Source organism: Carassius carassius, chromosome 29 (genome assembly GCF_963082965.1).
Source record: "Carassius carassius chromosome 29, fCarCar2.1, whole genome shotgun sequence".
Classification (NCBI taxonomy): Eukaryota; Metazoa; Chordata; class Actinopteri; order Cypriniformes; family Cyprinidae; genus Carassius; species Carassius carassius.
This window is the reverse complement of record NC_081783.1, coordinates 7,028,189-7,038,003: the sequence shown is the minus strand read 5'-3', so window position 1 is coordinate 7,038,003 and position 9,815 is coordinate 7,028,189. Positions and strand designations below refer to the sequence as shown.

Below are 9,815 nucleotides of genomic sequence, written 5' to 3'. Positions count from 1 at the left end.
TGTTTAGCCACCATCATGGTACAGGCCCCTGGATTAATGACAGCGTTTCGTTTTTATTTTTATTTAATTTTTTTATTTGTATCCTTTTTGTGTATGCCTATGTATGTATTTTGCAAATTACCGCTACATGTGAAACTTTCTAATGTTCTCCTGAACGTGTTTGTATAATTTCTGTTACTTTAATAAAAAGAAAACGTTTAATTTTGTAATTAATATATTTATACAATTACTATATTTTAATTAATTAATTAAATCATGTTTACTTGTTTTATTCAATTATATGTATTTTATTATATTTAGGCTATATCTACTTTATTTTTTGCTTTTGTTTATTTCCCCCTTTTTTGTTACATAAAGTTTGTCATAATGCTTATCAATGTTTTCCTGAAGGAAATAGCAGTACTACCACCAGTCCCACAGGTGAAAAGAAACTTTCTTTTTTAATAATAATAATAATAAGAATGCCACACTTGACCCCTGCTGAAAAAAAAACAGCATATGCTGGTTAGGTATGTTTTGACGCTGGGATACTGGTTTATGCTGGTCCTTTGCTGGTTTATGCATTTCCTTTTGCTGGTTTATGCCGTTCCTTTTGCTGGTTTATGGCGATCCTTTTGCTGGTTCATTCTGGTCCTCTGCCAGCACATGATCAGCATAAACCAGCAAAAGACCATCATAAACCAGCAAAAGATCAGCATAAACCAGCATCCCAGCATCAACCTAACCTGGTTTTTTCAGCATGGTTGATATGGAAGCACTCAACTCAGTAGGCCTTTATTCCAACTTAAAGTCTGATGATATGTCAGTAGTCATATATTTAATGGCCAATGGATAGCAAACAAAATACAATTATTAGGGAAGTTCCAAATATATAATATGCATTTGAATTTTTATGAGGCAGGTAATAGTGTTTGGTCATATGATCTCACGCCTTAGGCGACCCACTTAATGCAAGCATTTATTTACCTACAGATATAACTGGAATCTTAATCCAGTACACAGTTTAAATACATATTTAAAACTATTAATTTATTTTGTGTACAATTCGTTACTGAGTGCAGTTGTGAAAGCGTACAGTTTGCAAACATGGCAGTAGGGGGCGTGAGAGACTTTTAAACCGTTAAGTTCCTCCCTCTGAGTCTGACCATATAGTAAATGACTCAGGGCGGGTCGAAACGTTTAGACAAATATAAAGGTACATTGAGGTACAACCTGAGGTAAGTACATTGATAAATATAATAGACTTAAATTAAATTTCAACTAAAAGTAATCTTGGTTATTGATGTTTCATCTGGTAATACCTTAGCTGCATAGCCTGCATGAGAGCAGCTGTGATGGTAACTGAACATGTCCTCGTGTAGATGACAGACGATAAGATGTTTTTCTAAACGCAAATTTCAATCGCCATTTTGAATTTGCCTGTGGTTTTATGTGGGCTTATGTAGTTTAATCTTAGTAGTGTTTTATGGTTAAATGTTTATCATGTCTTTATGAGCTTCGTAATCAAACATGTGTTGTTAGTTAGCCACACGGCCTGAAGAGGTCTCAAGCTGCTTCATCTAACGTTGGCTTTATGATTTTGAGCGTCCGCCATTTTGTGAACCATGCCTTAAAATGCACAAGTAAATGTCATGCAAACTGGTAAACCGACATGCTTAGTGTGTTTTGTAACTATATTTGTGATGGTTCGTAACTTAGTCTTTGCACGTGTTCAACAAATGCAGCTAGCCAGGCAGGGCTAACAGCTAATGGTTGCAGAGTTAACCATGATCTAATTCTAAGAACGAAGAAATTATTAAACGTGTTTCTGTAACCAAATAGCTTTTCTAACTTGATTAACCATACGACAACATGTACTGGCATTTTGCATTACTCCTAAGTATGTTGTTACAATTGTTTAGTAAGCTGGTTTCCCGACATGGTTAGGTTGGTCTATTTGCTGGTTTTAGGCACCATTGAGTTTTTCCGGATGAGAAACCAGCTTCTGCTGTTTAAATTTTATTTTATTTTTTAAACGAAAGACACTGAGCTGTTCTCATGAATAAAAGTCTCTCCCCTGCAGTGGAAAGCATGGCTGAGGCAGACCGACCAGGGAAGCTCTTCATCGGTGGCCTGAACACTGAAACTAGTGAGAAGGTCCTTGAAGCGTATTTCAGCAAATTTGGCAGAATATCGGAAGGTACTTGTAGTTTTTATATGATTTGAATCGCTTTCTAGTAGAACTGTCTTTTGGTTCAAAATGTATATATTATTGAAATTTGTTTTAGAAAATGTTATTGAAACATTTGGTGTAACCATATTTTTTCGTCCATCTTTTGTAGTTCTGTTGATGAAGGATCGTGAAACCAATAAATCCAGAGGCTTTGCATTTGTAACTTATGAAAATCCTGGTGACGCAAAAGATGCAGCAAGGGAAATGAATGGAAAGGTGAGTAGTAATGGTGTGAACAGATTTGTAGCAGTGACCTGATTGATCTGATAGTCCACAATTGTCCTCCAAAGCCCCTTACGCACTGTGATTCCAGCAAATACACGGGTAAAGTGTTCCAGCAATTGTTCCCCGGTCGCTAGATTTTGCACTTTCACACTGCCAGTGATTACCTGGAATATGCGGAAAGTGAGGAACTAAGTGATCTCTGCTTAATTACAGTTTGCACATTTATTTTGTCGCGAACGTTGATCTTCCTTCAAAACAGCCAGTAAAAAGGTCACGCGATAACATGCGTCATCACTACGACAATGCATTAGATCTGGCTTTTGTTCGCACAGCGCTCGTCCCGGGACTGAACCCGGCAATGTTACTAGGTCCCCGACCCGGGTTCAATGCCGGAATCAATCCCGGGACGTGTTTGCTTTCACACAGAATGCGACCCGGCAATTTGCCGGGTCCGGCGTGCAGTGTGAAAGGGGCTCAAGAAGTTCTGAGCTTACTTAAGCTCCATTCACACTCCATGTTGGGCCTGGAAAATTGCCGGAACATTGCCGAGTCGCCTTCTGTGTGAAAGCGAACACGTCCCGGGATTGATCCCGGGTCGGGGACCTAGTAACATTGCCGGGTTCATTACACGTCATATCGTGATGTCACTTGGCTTTACGGGACCTTTACGGGTTGTGTGTGAACGCACACACATATTCTGGGTAACCACTGGCAGTGTGAAAGGGGTAAAATCTAGCAACCTGGGAACAATTTCCGGGATACATTACCCATGTATTTTCTGGTATCTCCGTGATAATGAATCTACACATTTGTTAGTATGTATTTGTATGTCTAGTTTTAAGAGCAGTTTCCTAAAAGTCTGTTTCTTGTGTTAAAGCCCCTTGATGGAAAGCCTATTAAAGTGGAACAGGCCACGAAACCTCAGTTTGAGTCTTCAGGACGCCGTGGTCCACCTCCATCACGGAGTCGTGGCCGAGGGTCCAGGGGAGCACCAAGTGGAATGCGGGGACCATCAAGCAGAGGTACCATTCAGAACTTTATCCCCCCCAAACCTTTTTTTTTATTTGTGCCATGATGACACTATTTTGATGATCTGTTTGAACTGATTGTCCTCTAAGAAGTTCTGAGCCTGTGCTTAATATGCTTGCTGCCTAAATAAATAATACCAAGATAACGTAGGTATTGTAGAACCCTTTTTTAAAGGCATTTCATCCCGAGGGCCACCACTAAAAAGAGGCCCCCCAGTGCGGAATGGAGGACCCCCACCCAAGAGATCTGCACCCTCTGGGCCAATGGGCAGACGTAAGTTTGGTGAACATGCACAGATTTTAACTGTTAATCATCTGGACCATAAAATAATTTTCTCAATGCGTTTAACAGCGCCAATGTCCAGAGACAGGGACCCCTACGGCCCTCCTCGCAGAGATTCTCTGATGTCACGTCGGGATGACCACTATAGTAAAGACAGGTGGGATAGGTAAAAAAGCATGAATAATACAGATATGTAAATGGGGAATCTAAGTATTAGCTTAAAAAACATGGAAGTATTGCCTTGGTAATTAACTGAAGTATTTATAAACAATTAAAAGTATAGTTCATCCAAAAATGCATATGATTTACTCACCCGCAAACCATCCTAGGTGTATATGTCTATCTTAATACAATTGGTGATACCTTATTAAAAAATGCGACACGATATTGCTTAGTGTTTATAATCAATTTAAATTGTATTTAAGAATGAAAATTATTTAACCAATTTGTTGGAAAAGTGTTTTAACAGTGTTTTAGCAGTACATAAAAAGTAATGTCCCAAATCAGAAAATATAATTTTAACATCAGTGTGAAAAAAAGACTAAATTTATATCATTGTAACTTTGCTTTCCATAAACTCGAAGTACTACTTCATATACCATCACAAAAAAATATAGTCTGAGAAAGTTTATAAAACATGATTAAAGGCAAGTGAACAGCCCCCCCCCCCCCCCCCCCCAAAAAAAAAAGAAAAATACACCATTTACAAGCATAGAATAAATTAGTATTCAGGTACAGAAATTTAATAATAAAGTGTAAAATAACATTGCATTGTGTTCACTGTATGAATTAAGTTTAGATTAATCTTTGTAATAGCTGTGTTGTTGTTTGTTTAACATTAGTGATGTATTCAGCAGCACATTTATAGGCTGCTGTCCCTTTAAATCTGACTGCATGTTTCCAGTATAATCATACACATTTCTTTCTCAGCTGTTTACATTCATTTAAAACAAAACCGATTGCGTTTACGAGAATGATTGTCGAGACGGGTACTATTGACAATTGTGTATGTGTCTGTTCAAATATGAGATGCGAAACAAATCAACTGTGTTCACGCCTCTGTGTGTATTGGCATGCTTTGCACATGTGCTGCAGAACTGAAGAGACACTGTGCTAGATGCGGCTTGTGTGCATGTGTTTTAAGTGTGAGTCAGACAGCAAGACGAGATGAGTTGTTTTCTGCAACTTATTGCACTTAACTCTTTTTAACGTCAAGCAATTCTCTGTATTCTCAAACTAAAACTTTGACCTTTTTTCAATGTTTTGATTTAAGTAGCCTATTATTTAAATGCAATATATATTGCACACCCTTATGATATGCGTATTGTGATATTTGCGGTATTTGGATCATTTCAATATATCATGCAGCCTGATATAAAACTTTATAAAACAATAATCTCTAGCTTCCACTAACTGTCTTGCGCATGGTCACGACAAGAGTGGCATTACAGCAGTTGACGCAGGTGCAGCTTAAGCTCTGGTGAGAACTAAGTTTTGTTTACAAAAAAGTAAAACCAGTTTTCTCTAGGTTAACATTTAACAAATCCGCTAACATTTCTTAACAAATCTTTGTTTCGTACTTCTAATTCCTGACCTCAGAAGGTAGAAATTTACAGTTTGAAGTTTTAAATATGGATAATTTTCTTACACAAATGTATCACTTAGCTTCAGGAGGCATTTATTAACCCCCTGAAGCTGTCTGGGGCACTTCTAATGAAGGATGGACACATTTTATTGAACTTCAAAATAGGGTTGGTAGCGAAACCCGGTGCCAATATGACACCTGTACATATGGAACCGGTATGCACAGAACTGAATGAGGATGCAGATTTCGGTGCCTCTTAAATGCCTGAGCGATTGGTTGAAATATTTGTCCTGGTCGCCTAAATGTTCACAAGAAGCGTGGGCCTCGCTAGGCTTTTTTAGCAGGGCTGTAGTATTTAGTTCCATAAACTGTACACAAATTTGCGATTTGCCTCAGTCCTTCAATTTCATATGAAAACGATGGCAGATCTGTCTCTTCCCGTCTTTCAGCACGCTCTTCAGTCCACAGACCGTGGTGGAGGACACAAGGTGTGTTTATCGATAGATCGTTATAATATCTGTATCTGTGCAGTTCTTTTGCAGTCAGATTTTTGACTGCACAAGTAGTCTGACAAAAGCCGGTGCTCCACACAGAGATCTGCTTGTGCATTCAACAATCTCACTCGATTATTATTAAAATTAATGGCAAAATGTTTGGAAATGTAAACTGATATTTCCCACTGACATACTACAGCAAAATATATAAATAACTGGCTTAAAACACTTTTGGGGTGGAACATACTAATGTGTCTAAGACTTTTGCACAGTACTGTACTTTACAAACAACATTGTTGCTACTTTATGAAGAATCACCATACAGTCAATCACAGAACTGTTTAAAAACAGGGACAGATAGCACTCATTTTAACAAAATATCCCTAAGTGATTGACAGAGATACAGCAGAAACATCGTGTGGTTTTCTATTAAACAATGACCCAGATCATGAAATACATTTTATTAGGCTTTGAGTAAGGGAAGCTTGGGAAATGAGAGCATCCAAGGAGTGTGTTGAAAGCTATGGATTAATTTTAATTATTTTGTTCTTTAATGTTATCTATAGTTTTTGTGGCTATTTTCTATTTTTTATAAGTATCGGTTCTGGCACAGTTTTAAAAGTATCGAAATGGCACTGGTATCGTAAAAAACCCAATTGATACCCAACCCTACTTCAAAATCTCAACCGCTATTAACCGCCATTATAAATCTTGGAAGAGCCAGGACATTTTTTTAACACAATTCCAAATGTATTCATCTGAAAGAAGAAATTATTATACACCTAGGATGGGATGAGCATGATTACATTGTGATTTTCATTTTGGGGTGAACTATCTCTTTTAAAAGCTGAAATATCAATAATAAAATTACTTAAACCTTGTTTAAATGTAAATTATAAGTTCTAACTCAAAAGCAATGAACACTATGCAGATGATTGAATACTAGATAATAATGGCACCACTGCTCCGGGTGTAAGTTCACTGTGTGGGTGTGTGCATGTTCACTGCTGTGTGTGTGCACTTTGGATGGGTTAAATGCAGAGCACAAATTCTGAGTATGGGTCACCATACTTGGCTCCATGTCATGGCAACCTTCAAATTTTTTTTTTTCACTTTCATAATCTTGCAGTACTCAATGAATCTCATAAGCTGTTGTTTTACAGCTACTCCAGCCGTGACTACATGAGTTCACGGGACGGTCGAGACTATGCCCCGCCACCACGTGATTACCAATACCGGGAGTATTCGGGCCATTCCAGCTCTAGAGACGACTATGGGTCAGGATCCAGAGGTTACAGGTGTGTGAACATCCTAAAATGTGTGTGATGGCAGTTTTATGAATCTTGCCTAATGTCTCTTTGTTTCTTAGTGATCGTGATGGCTACGGTGGAGGACGAGAGACCAGGGGTTACATGGATCGGCCCAATACGGGCTCCTATAGAGACCCTTACGACAGTTACGGTAAGATTAAACCTTTAGTGTGGTGAAAAGGGTTAAGGGGCTCCACTTAAACTGCCCGTTTCGAGCCTGGAAAGGGCTGCCTCGTGTCATTGCCAAAAAGTGGAAACCTCAAATGCGGCTTCTTTTCATCCTGAGTGTTCCATCCCCTCCCCCTTCAAAAAAAACGCACCAACAAGGAATCTCTGCGAGCTGTTTTTTTTGCCCCCCCAAAATGTTCCTGTAGCTTTGTCCGAACAACCAACAGAGATCCAGTATCCAAACTACAGTCTAAATGGAATTCAAACCAAACCAAGGAAAGACCTTACTCAACAGTGACCTGCCAAAGGGCTCTGATTGCGCAATTGTCAACACTGCAGTTGGGTAGTTCAGGTATCTTCGGTTTAACTAGTCCCACCCGTAACTCGAGATCCAAATTTGTTCTATCCTCATTTGGAAAGTATCTAACTAAATAGAGCTAGTCGTGACACAAATTTAGGGAAATGGGCACTTGACAACGCAGTATCTTGCAAAGATTGTTGAAGTTAATTTTGCCAATTACATGACCCATTGAACCTGCAGGTAACTCACGCAGCGCCCCACCCTCAAGGGGTCCCCCTCCGTCCTACAGTGGGAGTGGCGGAAGCAGTCGTTATGAAGACTATGGCAGCAGTTCCCGGGACGGATATGGCAGTCGAGACCGTTATTCCAGCAGTCGGAGTGACCCGTACTCCACTAGTCGTGGTGACCGTCTGGGTAGGCAGGAGCGAGGGCCACCCCCTCCTCTTGATCGAGGCTATCATCGTGAATACAACAGCTTGAGCCGTGGGGGGCCTCGAGGCGGTGGCCGAGGCGGCGGTCGGGCAGATAGAGGAATGGCCCGGAACAGATACTAAGATGGACTCTGAGGAGAAAAAAAATTAAAGGAGAAATGATGGCTTCTTGTTGAAACATTCAAAAGACTTTTAAGATTCCGAAAAAAAAAAAAAACTCCTTTTAAACTCTGGACTTCGAGCTTCAGTTTCAAGCTACTCAAACTTGTGAAGGTTTTTATTATTTTTTTATTTTTTCTCCATTTTAAATTCAGAGTTTGTTTTCTCTTGCCCACTTCCCATTTAATGGTACCATTGCGAATCTAAGTGTGTTCTTTTTGTATACTAGTGACTTGTTAAAACTGCAATGCCCTAACATATGGCTTTCATTTATCAATAAAATGTTTTAATCAAAGATCTTGAGCAACAACACTATTCAAGAGAATTAGAAACGATGATGCATAAATATCCATTTACCTCTTCAGTTTTCCATGGTGAGCAACCCCAAATTCTACTTAACATAGAAGCAATGCAGAATATTCATGTAGGCATGATTGTTCACATTGTTGGGGACTGGGCAAATGTCACCTTTTTTCCAAACTCTCTATGGGTGTAGTTTTCCTCAGTGCAAATGGATCCTTCATCACAAAGCCTAAACATTGACGCCTTGCATCGACCAATCCAAAGACAACCAAAATGCAAGAAACAAATCAGCACCACAGATAAAACCTGTCAACAGCTGGTAAGCAAAGCAAACCCTTTTGTTCTGGTATAAGTCAAGTCTCGGTGGTGTTATTTTGCAGTGTAATTTACTCAAACATCGACTTGGTTGCCCTGGCTTTTTCAAAATCAATCTGAAACAATATGATTTTCAACATTATTAACAAAACCTCACTTCTGCCTTCAAAGGAGTCTATGATCCCTCTCCCCAGCCACTGGATCACTTCAGTTTAGGAGGTCTTAGTCTCAGAAATATCAGTCAGTTCTACTTTTGCACTAAAGGAGAAAATGTCTGGATTTTTTTTCTACCCCTTTCAAGTGAGAAATGGCCCTTTTTATATATATAAAAGGATGTTAAGAGGAGTCTCCTCAATGGAACTTTAACTACAGCCAAATGTAAACCACATAGCTGCAAAACCTCTTGAAACCTTTCAGTGGAACACTTTTTAAAATGCAGTAAATTCACTTAGTATTAACAAAAAGCCAGAACGCTCTCAAGCATGCCGTGTCTAACAAAGGAGACCATGTGGAGAAAGACCGCACCCTATCAACAAACCTGGAAAACCAATCAGTTTGGGTCATTTGAGTTCTTTTGTAAAATTACATTAAAAAATATTTGTCCCTTATGCTGAGCTACAACAGTTTGCTAATGGAAATTCTCATTGCAGGCTGAATGGAGGAAGAAGTTTGATGATAATACCTCATTGCTGATCAGCACCTGTTGCCATTTGGTGATGCATGATGGTCTCAAGTAAGATGCAGGTATGAATAAGTCCTTAAACCATTGCAAACTTCTATTTGCTGTTTTCATACACTTAATTACTCGTTTTCATCTAGATCCAAGCTATTTGGGTTCCTTGGAGGCTGCTGTACATTGAGGCTTGTGATGTTCAGATGGAGTCCCGGAGTGCTACAGATGAATTGCTCCTATTTATTAATTTAGGCTTTTCAATAAACTATCATTTGAATTGAAATGAACTTATTTGTCTATGCATTTTATTTAATTACCACTGTAATAG

General features: G+C 39.0%; 1 protein-coding gene and 1 non-coding gene across 3 annotated transcripts; both read left to right on the top strand.

Annotated features, from left to right (window-relative positions):
• Positions 1–2,062: 2,062 nt before the first annotated feature.
• Positions 2,063–9,774, top strand: LOC132109509 (RNA-binding motif protein, X chromosome-like). Of its 2 annotated transcripts, none has more exons than XM_059515645.1 (9): positions 2,063–2,179; positions 2,322–2,428; positions 3,315–3,459; positions 3,626–3,739; positions 3,818–3,905; positions 6,991–7,125; positions 7,197–7,288; positions 7,847–9,558; positions 9,634–9,774. In XM_059515645.1, exons 1-8 carry the CDS (start codon positions 2,071–2,073, stop codon positions 8,158–8,160), a joined length of 1,104 nt encoding a protein of 367 aa, XP_059371628.1. In that variant the 5' UTR covers positions 2,063–2,070; the 3' UTR covers positions 8,161–9,558; positions 9,634–9,774. The 2 variants fall into 2 exon arrangements, with proteins under 2 accessions (XP_059371628.1, XP_059371627.1); XM_059515644.1 differs by having other exon boundaries at positions 3,818–3,914.
• LOC132110258 (small nucleolar RNA SNORD61) lies at positions 3,506–3,568 on the top strand. The gene has a single exon (XR_009424633.1). It is a non-coding gene; the product is annotated as a small nucleolar RNA SNORD61 (small nucleolar RNA).
• Positions 9,775–9,815: the final 41 nt, after the last annotated feature.

Excerpts from the sequence above, each read along its gene's own strand:
- LOC132109509 (XM_059515644.1), top strand. The coding sequence starts at position 2,071 with ATGGCTGAGGCAGACCGACCAGGGAAGCTCTTCATCGGTGGCCTGAAC. Across the intron at positions 3,740-3,817 it reads CTCTGGGCCAATGGGCAGAC|CGCCAATGTCCAGAGACAGG; the intron begins GTAAGTTTGGTG and ends TGCGTTTAACAG. Across the intron at positions 7,289-7,846 it reads AGACCCTTACGACAGTTACG|GTAACTCACGCAGCGCCCCA; the intron begins GTAAGATTAAAC and ends TTGAACCTGCAG.